The sequence below is a fragment of the Carya illinoinensis genome, chromosome 11 (genome assembly GCF_018687715.1).
Source record: "Carya illinoinensis cultivar Pawnee chromosome 11, C.illinoinensisPawnee_v1, whole genome shotgun sequence".
NCBI lineage: Eukaryota > Viridiplantae > Streptophyta > Magnoliopsida > Fagales > Juglandaceae > Carya > Carya illinoinensis.
In genome coordinates this window covers 20,715,197-20,729,515 of record NC_056762.1, presented here as the reverse complement: position 1 = coordinate 20,729,515, position 14,319 = coordinate 20,715,197, and the positions used below count along the sequence as shown (strand labels likewise).

Here is a 14,319-nt window from a genome sequence, read left to right as displayed (position 1 = left end):
AGGGAAGATTATTCTTTAATAAACTGGATTTTTTAAGCATTACTTGCTTCCAGTTACAGAAAATTAAAAGGTCTGTACCTTTTGGTATTCTTGTAGGTTGCTAAGTTGGTTGAAGAGTTCATATCTTTTTGGTTAATTAATGTTCATCCACGAGAGAGTTACTTGGGATTATCACTATTCTTGAGATTAATCTTTATCTTCTACAGTTACCTTTGTTTGAAAATTGAATGGTTTAGCCCATCTTGACATTGTATTTTATCTGATACAGTTGTAATTCTTGATGTTTTGATTTGTTAAGAGTACTGTCGCAGTCCCAAGAAAATCAAAACATCCTAAAACGCCAGGTTGCTTTGGCAACTGGAAAATCTTGCTTCCAAGCCTTTTCAGATCTTTGACAGGATCCAAAGGTAAGAAAGAGAGAAAAAAAAATAAAAAACAGAGTGCATGGACAAGCGGCAAAATAAAAGCTATCACGAAAAGTTTGCAGGTAATCAATCACCCCATATACCTAATTTCATGATCTTAATTTCGCTCTTAATCCTAGTTTCACGTTTTATTAATGGAATTAAATTCTTCCAGATGCAGAAAAAGAAGCGGGGGTTCATTTCAGGCTGTATTAATTCAACAGTAGGAAAGAGTAGATCATGAAGATCAGCTATTTCTACATCCAGATGCATGGATGATTCATGCATTGCAGAAAACAAAAGGGGAAGAAAAAGATCGATTTTTTCTGATTAGAATTTAGTTTATTACATTCACACGTCTTCATGTGCATGATCTTTTAATAAACACAAACAAATTATATTTATTCACTTTTTTAAAAATGATTACGTATCGCTTGCGCACTCACGACTGTAAGTATCATTTATCCTCTTATATACATCATCATGAATCATTAGATCTACCATGAACACGATTGTTAGGACAATCTAGTGGTTGGATTGCTTTGCAAAGTCCACAGCGGATGAATTTTCTAATAAGAAGGTGATGCAAACTAGTTTGGATATCTAAATCTAAACTATCTCATCTCATATAATCAATTCAACTTTTTTAAATTTAAAAATAATATTAATATTAAAAAATTACATTATAACAATATTTTTTAACAAAACATCTCGTCTCTTTTCATCTAAACTGTGCAACGAGGATCAAACTCATGTATCAAAAGTAGTAAGTAGTTCAAGATCTCAATCTCGGCTAAAATCACTTCACGACAAAAGGAAGCACCGACTACCAAAATTTTTGGAGAGTTGGACACCCAAGGAGTGTCTATGAATCGATCAGCTCCAGGCTGATTTGGAAATCCCACATCTATAACAGCAAACATCTTAACTATTAGAAATCAACGGAGAGAACAGATCTACCGACCCCTCCAGCAACACTTTTGTGCTCACGCGCGCACACACTATTAAGACAGTGACAGAAACAAACAGGAAAAGTATTCCTAGATATCTACCGATAAACATTGTGGCACAAACATGAAGGTAGCCATATTCTAGAAAGAAAAATTATACTCAACAACCTTACATCACACACCTACTGAGGGAAAAAATATATAAAGATAAAAAAAAATAAAAACTCAAGCGATCAGGTATGTGGTGTAGGGCTGGCTGAGTAGAACTCTTCTAGAAATCACCAATTTTCCAACTTGGACCTTATTCTTGAGAGTGTCATGACGTAACATGATCCCACAACAAACCCCAAACCAATTAAAACACGTATATTGGCTCAGGCATCTACTTATTAGATGAGTGAACAATAAAAACACAAAATAATGGAATCTAATGACATTCCCTTCATTCTACCATGTTTTAACCCACATCTCATTACTCAAATAAAAGTGTTTAACCCATATCGTATTCCTCAACAAAAAATGTTTAACCCACACCTTATTCATCAACTAAAGAAATGGCTAGATTGCAACAATAGTTTAATTATAGGATACTTGCATGTCAAATAATATGACTGTTATACACTGACGACAACATCCGCAGGCTGTAAATCATATGCAGCTGATTTATTGGATGAAGAACATCTCTGGGTATGGTGGACAAAAATGTGTTTAAATGAAGATCTATTTGGATCTTTGCTGTCGAGTATACTCCCAGAGAGCAATGGCACCACTGACATGAACATTGAGAGATCTAACAACCCCCAGTTGTGGAATCTCAATGCAAGCATCCAAAACGTGTATCATATCAACAGGTATACCCTCCTTTTCACGGCCGAGGACGAGGACCTGGAAAAATGATGAAATAGGCAAACAAATAGGCGTGCAGGAAACTTTTGCAAAGAAAAAAGAATATGTAAAAAAATTTAGAAAACTATTCCAAATTTCCAGTAAATGAATTGGACCAGTCCCAGTAATAGAAAATCCAAAGCGAAGTGTTAGCGTGATATGCTCTGTGTTTCCTTATTTATTTTTAGACACTTGTATATATTTATTTACTTAGAATTTGTACAGAGGGCTAGTTTCCATACATAGACAGATTTTATTTACTGTAATCTAGGCTTAATTCTAGCCGTGTATATTGCACTTTGGTGCCTTTATAATGACAAGAAATCCTCACAATGGAGGCATTCAATCCATTTGACATGGTATCAAGAGCAGGTTACTGGGCTTACGTTGTTTTTTCCTTCGGGTCTTTCTTTTTGGCTGTGGGTTCCATGTGTTCTGGTGTTTCGGTCCTCTCTGTGTGATTTTTGGTGCAGTCTGGTCCTCCTTGGGTGATTTTCGGTGCAGTCTGGTTGTGGGTTACGGGTTTTCCTGTGGCTTTCAGCAGTCTTTTGTGTGGCTCTGGTTCCAGGCTTCTAGTCGGCACTTTCTGTTGCCCTTTCCATTGCTGGTTTGTGTTTTTCTGCTGCCTCTTTCCATTTCGGCTTCGTGGGTTGGGTATCGGCAGCAGCACTCGTCATTTTTTTGGTCTCGGCAGCAGTTGTTTCTGGAGCTTTCGGCAGCTTCTTTATTTCTTTTGGATTGTCGGCAGTTTTTTGGTTGGTCAGGTATTATTTTTAATTCGGTGTGTGCTTATTTTTTACGGGTCTCATGTCTTCCGAGTCTTTTACCGTAAAATTTACGGGTAAAAATTATTCTGCATGGGAATTTCAATTCCGTTTATTTGTTATGGGAAAGGAGTTATGGGATCATATTGATGGGAGTAATCCGGCTCCTACTGAGCTTCCTAAATTAGCTCAGTGGCAGATCAAAGATGCTAGGGTGATGACATGGATTTTAACATCGGTTGATCCTCTCATTGTTCTCAATTCGAGGTCTTATAAAACTGCTAAATCTATGTGGGAATATTTGAAAAAGGTATATAATCAGGACCATACGGCTCGACGGTCTCAGTTAGAGTATGAAATTGCCAGTTACACTCAGGGCAATCTCTCCATTCAGGATTATTTTTCTGGATTTAATAATCTTTGGGGAGAATTTACTGACATAATTTATGCCACGGTACAAGAAGAGTCTCTCTCTGTTGTGCAGGAAATTCATGAGCAAAGCAAGCGCGATCAATTTTTAATGAAGTTACGTCCTGAATTTGAGGTCACTCGCTCTAATTTGATGAATCGTGCTCCTGTACCGTCTTTGGATATTTGTTTTGGGGAGTTACTTCGTGAGGAGCAGCGACTTGCCACCCAGGCTACTTATCAGCACGACACAATGATACCCACTGTTGTTGCTTATGCTGCTCACGGAAAAGGCAAGGGACGAGACATGCGGACAGTTCAATGTTTCAGTTGCAAAGAATACGAACATATTGCTAATAATTGTGCACGGAAATCTTGCAACTACTGTAAGAAGCCTGGACATATTATCAAAGATTGTCCTACACGTCCCCAAAATCGCCAGGCTCATTCTTATCAGGGTACGGTGGGTTCCGCTTCTTCTACTCTTGTTAATGACTCATCTACTCTTACTACTGAGAAGGTTCAGCAGATGATTCTTTCAGCTTTTTCAGCCTTAGGGCTGCAAGGTAACGGTTCCCTCTCTCTCTCATAGCTTGTTGATTCGGGTGCATCTAATCACATGACTAGTTCTTCTGATACACTTAGCAATATTCGGCCTTATACTGGATCTACACACATTCAGATTGCTAACGGTAGTCAGTTACCTATTTATGCTATTGGGGATATGGATTCCACTGTTAGAGATGTTTTTGTATCTCCTCAGCTTTCTACTAGTCTTATTTCCGTGGGTCAACTAGTTGATAACAACTGTGATGTTCATTTTTCTTGTGATGGTTGTCTTGTGCAGGATCAGGTGTCGGGCAAGATACTCGCGAGGGGGCCTAAAGTTGGATGTTTATTTCCTTTACATTTTTCCATTCCTAATGTCATTTCATTTGCTTGTAACACTGTGAACAATAAGTGTGAAGTGTGGCACAAACGGTTAGGTCATCCTAATTCCGTTATTTTATCTCATGTCATAAACTCTGGTTTCTTGGGCAATAAAGATCAATTTTCTTCTCTCTTTTGATTGTTCCACATGTAAATTAGGTAAAAGTAAGTCTCTTGCTTTTCCTTCTCATAGTACTCCTACTGAACGTTGTTTTGATTTGATTCATAGTGATGTGTGGGGCATTTCTCCTGTTATCTTTCATGCAAATTATAAATACTTTGTTACGTTCATTGATGATTATACGAAGTATACTTGGATTTATTTTCTTCGCTCAAAATCTGAGGTCTTTTCTGTCTTTCAACAATATACTGCTTATGTTGAAACTCAATTTTCTTCTAGCATTAAAATTTTGAGGTCTGATTCGGGTGGTGAATACATGTCTCGTGAATTTCATGATTTTCTTAATAAAAAAGGCATTGTTTCTCAACGTTCTTGTCCGTATACACCTCAACAAAATGGTGTTGCTGAACGGAAAAATAGACATTTGTTGGATGTTGTTCGTACGTTACTACTCCAATCCTCTGTTCCTCCTCAATTCTGGGTCGAAGCCTTATCTACGGCAGTTTACTTAATTAATAGATTGCCATCTAGTGTTTTGAATTTTGAAAGTCCTTACTTTCGTTTGTATCATCGACATCCTACCTATATTGATATGCATACTTTTGGTTGTCTGCTTTGTTCATTTGCCTTCTCATGAACGACATAAGTTATCTGCTCAATCTGTTCGATGCGCTTTTATGGGTTATAGTGCTTCTCACAAAGGCTATGTTTGCTTTGATTCCTGCTCTAACAGATTTCGTATTTCTCGTCATGTTGTGTTCTTTGAGAATCAGTCCTTCTTTCCTTTTTCTGTTGAGTCTTTACCTGAGATACATGCTTTGCCTAATTTTGATGACCCGGTTTCTTTTCCTAATCGTTTCAAATCTGGACTTGTATATGAAAGACGACGTCCTCCTTTGCCCCTTCCTGAGCCTGGTCCGCCATCTGAGCCTGTTCAGCATGCATCCTCTACTGGTGATCTGCCTACTACCATAGTTCCTCGTCGTTCAACCAGAGTATCTCGCCCACCCGACCGGTATGGTTTTTCTCATACCTCTCTTCATGCTACTTTGTCCTCCATTCCCATCCCGTCAGGTTACTCTGAGGCAGCTAAACATGATTGTTGGTGGGCGGCGATGGCCGAGGAACTCCAGGCTCTTCAAGATAATCATACATGGGATGTTGTTCCTTGTCCTGCTCAGGTGAAAGCCATTGGTTGTAAATGGGTTTATTCAATCAAGCTGCGTTCTGATGGGACTCTAGATCGGTATAAGGCCCGGTTGGTTGCACTTGGTAATCGGCAAGAATATGGGGTGGACTATGAGGAGACTTTTGCTCCGGTTGCCAAGATGACTACAGTTCGGACTATTCTCTCGGTTGCTGCCTCTTAAGGTTGGCCTCTTCATCAGATGGATGTCAAAAATGCCTTTCTTCATGGTGATCTCAAAGAAGAAATCTACATGACCCTTCCCGCTGGTTTGTCCTCATCTTCCTCCTCGGATGTCTGTAAATTGAAAAGATCGTTGTATGGGCTGAAACAGGCTCCCCCGAGCGTGGTTTGATAAATTTCGCTCCACTTTGCTTCAATTTTCCTTTAAGCAGAGTGCCTATGATTCTTCTTTATTTTTCTGCAAGACATCTCTTGGCATTGTTCTTCTTCTGGTTTATGTTGATGATATTGTTATTACTGGGACGGACTCTGCTTTGATCACCCAATTGTAGCATCATCTCTAAGCCTCCTTTCATATGAAGGGATCTTGGTCCTCTTACTTACTTCTTGGGGTTGGAAGTCCATACTGATCCTTCTGGCATTTTTTTGAACCAGCATAAATACACTCAAGATCTGATTACTTTGGCTGGCCTTCAGGATACTTCTTCTGTAGATACTCCTCTGGAAGTGAACACGAAGTATCGTCGGGAAGAGGGTGATCTACTCTCTGACCCCCACTCTCTATCGACAGTTAGTGGGGAGTCTGAATTATTTGACTATTACTCGCCCTGATATTTCCTTTGCTGTCCAGCAGGTGAGTCAGTTCATGCAGGCTCCACGTCATCTCCACTTGGCTGTTGTTCGTCGTATATTCGATATCTTCGAGGTTCCCCCTAGTCGTGGCTTGTTCTTTCCTACTGGCACTCCTCTTCGTCTTGTGGCTTACAGTGATGCTGATTGGGCAGGTTGTCCCTGATACACGCCGATCTGTTACAGGTTGGTGCATGTTTCTTGGTGACTCCTTACTCTCTTGGAAAAGTAAGAAACAGGATCGTGTCTCCAAATCTTCTACTGAGTCTGAATACCGTGCAATGTCCGCTGGGTGTTCTGAGATTCTCTGGCTTCGGGGTCTCCTTGCTGAAATTGGTTGTGTTCAGTCCTCTCCTACCCCTCTCCATGCTGACAACACCAGTGCCATTCAGATTGCTGCCAATCCTGTGTTTTATGAACGTACCAAACATATTGAGGTGGATTGTCATTTCATTCGGGAAATCTTGGACTCTCGTATAATTACGCTTCCTCATGTTTCTACTAATCTCCAGATCGCCGATGTGTTTACAAAGGCCATGACACGACAGCGTCATCAATTTCTTGTCAGCAAATTGATGCTTCTTGACCACCCAGCATCAATTTGAGGGGGGATGTTAGCGTGATATGCTCTATGTTTCCTTATTTATCTTTAGACACTTGTATATATTTATTTACTTAGAATTTGTACAGAGGGCTAGTTTCCATACGTAGACAGATTTTATTTACTGTAATCTAGGCTTAATTCTAGCCGTGTATATTGCACTTTGGTGCCTTTATAATGACAAGAAATCCTCACAATGGAGGCATTCAATCCATTTGACACGAAGGGCCCAAGCAGGAGGTGGAAAATATTAAAACAAGGAAAAGGAAGTAAAAATTGTAATTTTTCCTCTCTTCCTCCTGCAGCAGATCCAAAGCACCCCCCCCCCCCCCCCCCTTCTCTTTTTTCTTTTTCTCTATCTCTCTCTATCGTTTTAAGAAGTATAGCTCTAATTAACTTTTCTGAACCAAGTATTACAGTAAGACACTCGGGGGAAAAAAAGAAAAGAAAGGGAAAGGGAATGGAAGAAAACTGTAGAGATACATAATATATTCCATGAAGTTCCAACAACTAATGCTAAATGAACTTGAAGGCCTGAAATCAAAGAATAACTTACCGTCTTTGCAGGAAAGGTATACTGGTCAAGAGGTATACTATTTGCTGTTTGCTCTAATCCCAGTATAGAGAACCCTTCTTGTTTCTTTTTCTCCAAGAAGACCTTCACACTATTCACAGGAACTTCTATGATAGGAACCCACTTCTCTGCTGTCACACTGGAAAACAAAACACCAGTTCCAAATTATGGCTGAAGGATGGTCAGAATATTTACTTCAGAACTTGTAATTTTCAATTATATAGAAAAGTTTATGTGACAAGAGAAAACACCATAATGTGTTGATTATGCAATTGTCTTTGAACACTACAGCAGACTGGAATCAAAGTCTTAAACACTGCACATGCGTGTGCAACTCAAACTACCAAGAGAAGCAATCAACTTCTAATTTGTAATGTAAGTGCATGTTTGGGGTTGCGGTGGAAAATATAGCTTATAGCTTTAAGGCTTATAGCATTAAAGCTTATAGCTTATAACTTAAATAATAAGCTATATACTTCAAAAGCTGTTTACTGTTTGATAAACATGTATCTAAAGCACTTTTAAAGTTAGTTACATTAATTTTTTTAAAATATATAGTTATCTATAGGAGCTTTTCGATGAAAGCTTCAATTTTGTGCTTTTTAAAAAAGTAGACTTTCAGCTTTTTTAGATGATGAAATCATTTTTTATAGATTTACCAAACATATCAATTTTTTCTTTAAAAGAGCTTTTTAACAGTTAAAAGCACTTTCTAAGCATTCAAACTCAATCCCAAACAGGCTCTAAATACTCAAAAGAACAGCCTAAATCACATGAATTTTTAACATTGGGTGCTACCCCCGCTTCTGAAACTGTCACCATGCTTCATGATACGACATATTAGGCTTCATGTGCTTTTGGCAGAGAATATAACTTAAATTATGATTAATCCCATACCAATTGATGTAGATTCATGTTATAAAGACACTCAAACCTCTAATTTCATAATAAATATTAGATAACATGTATAAAAGATTCTCCATGACAGCTTGATCTTTTAACAAGCAGAGGATCTTTTTCCTTTTTTTCATTTTTGGCAAGTAACACTTACAGTAGCCATTAAACTGTTCTATGCACACTAGATAGCAAGCAGGTTATAGCAGTCCAGTGATTATATTCTGGATCTAAGATTCAGTGAACCAATGAATGGAAAGAGATTGCAACATAAGGTGGTGAACCAATATCAAAACCTGATAAGCTGGAACTGTTTATCACGTAATATGGATGCATCTGCAATGGCCAATCCTGATGCCTTAAATACCTGATAGGAACAATGATTAGATAAATTGTAAAAATGGAAAGGAAAAATACCAACAACGATCATTTTGAGGACCTATAACATACCTCACATGTCCGTGCCAACCCAGCAAGGTTAGGTATACGATCAAGCAGTGATGCTACTAAGATAAAAGGTTGCCGACTAGCTCTTATTCTTTCCATAGCTAGACTTCTAGACTGCAACAACTGATCTAGAAGCAGGTCATCCTTTTCCATTTCTGCTTCATATAGCGCATGGGTACATACACTTTATTAGAAGAGATGGGAAACAACTTTTATTTACAGTTCACTAATGACAACGCTTAAGTTTTTGATGTGAAGCAATTGCTAGTACATCTTCATCTGCATCATGATTGAGATACAAGAAGGGATTGGACAGAGCCCAGTTGCTGATATGTTGGATGCCATCAAGGTGAAAGACGTAATCAAATTTAACAAAGGAGTGAGGAAAAGGAGGCAACTATCGGATTTAAAATATATTAGACTTGTTCAATAGATTTTATTTTACACTGCTGAGGTGGAGCTCATTAACAGCTTCACAGCCAACCACCCTAATCCCACAATTAAGTAAAATATGATTCCTCTTCTTCCCTTGAGTATCAAATGTTTACCCCAACTTTATTTTCTGATCACGAGGCACTCCGGAGACTGCACAAACACAGCATATCTTTTATATGGTGAAACCCACGACCCATGTAACTCGCCCACATTACACTGATAAGGTAAATCATTGACTTATTAGTGATGGGACATGGCCCCAAGAAATATTTTCACCCAAGGATTCAAACCTTGGACCTGGAGGGAGCACACCCTCAAGACTAAGGGCCTGTTTGGAGTTGCATTAGGGGTCTTGAAAAGTGCTTAAATAGCCTCGAAAGCTCTTTAATAATAGAATTAGGTTGTTTAGTCCTTACATGTTAAAACACTTTTTAATCTCAAAAGGGCTAAAAAGTTCGTTTCAAGAAATGTGCTTTTATGGATGATATTTCGGTCCATTTTTTTTGTCTCGGGTTCTATTGATTTGCTATGGATTCCACACCTATGTGTTAAGTTTACGGGCACAAATTACCCTACCTGGGCATTTCAGTTTGAACTTTTCCTCAGGTAAAAGACCTTTGGGGTCATATTGATGGCACCGATGTCGCACAACCATCATCTTCTGACAAATCTCCGGATTTTGGGTCTTCTCCTTCATGGCCTGTGCTTGGGCACGCATCATGTCTTAGCTTCTTGGTTTAGAGGAGCCACATATTGTCACCAACTTGTGGCCCCATCGCTCCGCTCAATCCATGTGGACTTACTTGAAGAAGGTTTATCATCAGGATAATGAAGCTCGTCGCTTTCACTTAGAACATGCAATTGTCAGATTTCAACATGGTTGTCTTTCCATCCAGGACTACTACTCGGCATTTCTGACTCTTTGGCATGAGTATACTAATTTGGTTACATTAGATGTTCCTGTTGCCATTCTTTCGACTATTCAAAATCTTCACGAGACTAGCCGACATGATCAGTTTCTTATGAAACCATGCCCGGAATATGAATATGTTCGCTCCTCTCTACTAAATAGATCTCCGGTTCCCTCTCTTGATATTTGTTTTGGTGAGTTATTTCCCGAAGAACATCATCTTACTACTCAAGCTATTCTAGAGCAATCTCACGGCAGTTCAGGGACTACTCTTATTGCAAGAAGGGTCACATTATCAAAGAATGTCATATCCGCCCCCAGAATAGTCAGGCCCAAGCATTTTAGACTTCTGTTATTGCCCCTCCAACAGTGACTTCTGCAACACATGGCTTTCCTTTAGATGCTTCCTTTGTTCCTGCCTCCTACAGCGAATTACTGCACACCATAAATGGGGTAACAGATGCTAAGTTCGGCATTATCAGCAATGGGGTTCCAAGGTAACAATTCTACTAAACTCTAGTATGTGGATTCAAGGGCCTCTAATCATATGAAAAATAATCCCACCGCTTTGTGTCTTGTTCAGCCTTACTCTGGTCAATCTGCTATTCAAACTGCCAATGGCAGTTCTTTGCCAATAACTATTGTCGGAGATACCTCTTCTAAGTTCACTGATGTGTTTCTTTCTCCTCAGCTTTTCATGAATCTTATTTCTATTGGTCAATTAGTTGATAACAATTGTGTTGTAATTTTTCTGGTGATAGTTGTGTTGTGCAGGACCAGGTAACGAGGGAGCCGATCGTGAAGGAACCTAAAGTGGGGCACTTGTTTTCACTACTTTTGCCTGTTCTAGCACTTTCTCCAATTTCTTCTATCAAGTCTTTTTCTTGTAATAATGTTTCACATCTTAGTATGGTGTGGCATCGTCGTTTAGACCATCCCAATACTCAGATCTTATCTCATGTATTAAACTCTAGTTTACTTGGTAATAAAGAACGTTCTTCTTTTATCTCTTGAGTGTGCTTCTTGCAAACTTAGTAAAAGCAAAACTCTTCCCTTCCCTCTGTATGCTAGTAAAGCCTTTCACTGCTTTGATCTTATCCATAGTGATGTTTGGGGACCTTTCCCGGTTAGTTCACATGAAAAATTTAAATATTGTATGACTTTCATTGATGTTCATAGCAGATTTACTTTGATTTATTTTCTTCGCTCTAAATATGAGGTTTTTCGTACTTTCACTGAGTTTTTAGCATATGTTGACAATCAATTTTCTGCTTCTATTAAGACATTATGCATAGATTCTGGTTGTGAATATTTGTCTACTAAGTTTCAGGCATTTTTGGCTTCTAAAGGTATTATTCATCAACATTCATGTCCAGCTACTCCACAACAGAATGGAGTAGTCAAACGCAAAAATGGTCATCTCCTAGATGTGGTACATATGCAAAAATTTTCATATCCTAGATGTGGTACATATTCTCTTGTTATAATCATTTGTTCCATCCATGTTCTGGGTCGAGGCTCTGAAAACTGCTACTCACTTGATTAATCATTTACCTTCCCAAGTCCTACACAAGGAGTCTCCTTATTTCCGCTTGTTTGCTACGCAACCTAATTACAATAACCTCTGTACCTTTGGTCAGCATATATTTTGTTCATTTACCTCCTCATGAGCGACATAAATTATCTGCTCAATCTGTTCAATGTGCATTCTTGGGATATAATGTATCAAAATGGATTTGTTTGCTATGATCCTACTTACATCGTACACACACTTCTAGGAATGTTATTTTCTTTGAAAATCAAAATTTCTTTCTTGTGTCCTCTGTGCCTTCCTCTTCTACTGTGGTCCTCCCTCCTTTGAGCAGCAGTCTCAGATCTTCATAAAGTCAGCTCTTGCTTTAAACCAGGTATTGTGTATATGAGATGCTCCCGCCCACAATCTCTTCCGGTGGCTCACCCAATATCTGATCCTACCACGCTCCAAATTCAATCAGCTGTAGCACCTCTAGAGTCTTAGGTACGTCACTCTTTTTTTTTTTTTTTTTGATATCCTTGGGTGTCCGGGCCAGCTTACGCGCACCTCGACTAATCCCACGAGACCCTGAAGTTAACGGCCAGGTAAACCTCCAGTGGCCCTGAGGGGACTCGAACTAGTCTTAGGTACGTCACTCTTCTCGAGCCCCGGATAGGTATGGGTTTCCTTTTTCCAGTTCTAGCAATTCTATTTCAGCTCTTACTGCTGCATTGTCCAATTTTGATATTCTCACATCCTACTCACACGCTGCCAAGCATGACTATTGATGACAAGCTATGCAAGAAGAAATTGTCACTCTAAAGGCCAATCACACCTGGGACATTGAGCCTTATCCTCCCACCATTGTTCCTCTAGGTTGCAAATGGGTTTACTCAGTCAAGGTCTGATCTAATGGAAGTTTGGATCGTTACAAAACTCGACTTGTTGCACTTGGGAATAATCAAGAATATGGTGTCAATTATGAAGAGACCTTTGCTCCTGTGGCTAAGATGACTATTATTCGTACGATTCTGGCTCGGCTTCTAGCTCTTGTTGTTTCCAATGATTGGCCACTACATCAAATGGATGTCAAGAATGTTTTTCTTCATGGGTTTTTTTTTTTTCTTTTTTTTTTTCTGTTTTTTTTTTTCACTGTCCTAGATAAGGCTCTGGCTCTCAACTAATCCCCAAGGTAAAAGGCATCTCCGCCAGCAAATTTGTCACCTTCACCGCGGTGCCTTGCTCGCAAGGACCAAAGATCAACTAGGAGCAACCCACCTGTAGGGTCTCATTTCGATGCCTTCCTCACCAAGATTGGGGTCTCTGGTGAGCCTTTTAACCTCCTACTCATAAGGGGTCTTCCTGGGGATCTTAAAGAGTGTATTTATATGAAACCACCCTTGGGATTGTTTCCCTCTCCGACTTCACGAGTGTAAGCTTTGTCGCTCTCTTTTTGGTCTCAAACAAGCTCCAAGGGCCTGGTTTGATAAATTTCACACCACTTTATTACAATTTTCATTCAAATAGAGCAAATATGACAATTCATTGTTTCTTCGGAAAGCAGATATGGTTATTGTTGTTCTTTTGGTTTATGTTGATGATATTGTGATCACTGGTTCCAATTCTGCTTTACTTGGCCAGCTCAAGACTCATCTCTCAGAGTCCTTTCCTATGAAAGACCTTGGGTTACTCACATATTTTCTTGGTCATGATATGCATGGTAGTCCCTCTGGTATTTCACTCAATCAACAAAAGTATGCCAGTGACTTGGTGGCTACAATTGGCTTACAGGAGGCTACCTCTATTGATACTCCCATGGAATTAAATGTCAACTTCGCAAAGAGGAGAGTGATTTACTTGCTGACCCCAGCTTATACCTCAAGTTGGTGGGTAGCCTTGTCTATCTCACCATTATTAGACCGAACATTTCTTTTGTTGTACAGCAAGTCAGCCATTTTCTTCAGACTCCTCATCATCTTCATTTGGCTGCTGTTCGTAGGATCATACACTATGTTCAATGCACTTCGGCCCGTAGCTTATTCTTTCCTGCAGGCAATTCTCCTCGCTTTACTGCTTATAGCGATGTTGATTGAGCTAGTTGTGCTGATACACGTCGCTCCATGACTGGTTGGTGTGTATTCTTAGGTGATACGTTGATCTTATGGAAGAGTAAGAAGCAAGATAGAGTTTCTAAGTCATCTACAAAATCTGAGTACCGGGCGATGTCTCTTGCTTGTTTCGAAATTATTTGGCTTCGAGGTTTGCTTGCTGAGTTAGACTTCTCTGAGACCGATCCTACACCTTTACATGCTGGTAATACAAGTACTATTTAAATCACAACCAATCCTGTCTATCATGAACGCACAAAGCATTGAAGTTGATTGTCATTCTATCCGTGAAGCCTTTGAAGCTCATGTTATCACTCTTCCACATATTTCCACTGAACTACAAATTGTTGATATCTTCACCAAGGCTCTCACTCGC

At 39.3% G+C, this 14,319-nt stretch overlaps 1 protein-coding gene across 3 annotated transcripts in view; it reads right to left on the bottom strand.

The window, feature by feature from the left end:
- Positions 1–1,775: 1,775 nt before the first annotated feature.
- LOC122280821 overlaps positions 1,776–14,319 on the bottom strand; it is a 77,745-nt gene continuing 65,201 nt past the window's right edge. For all 3 annotated transcript variants that reach the window (XM_043091861.1, XM_043091862.1, XM_043091863.1), the window contains 4 exons: positions 8,981–9,132; positions 8,827–8,897; positions 7,619–7,775; positions 1,776–2,239 (listed from right to left, as the gene is read on the bottom strand). In XM_043091861.1, the coding sequence (XP_042947795.1) occupies positions 2,075–2,239; positions 7,619–7,775; positions 8,827–8,897; positions 8,981–9,132 (545 nt within the window). In that variant the 3' untranslated portion in view covers positions 1,776–2,074. The remainder of the gene's footprint in view (positions 2,240–7,618; positions 7,776–8,826; positions 8,898–8,980; positions 9,133–14,319) is intronic.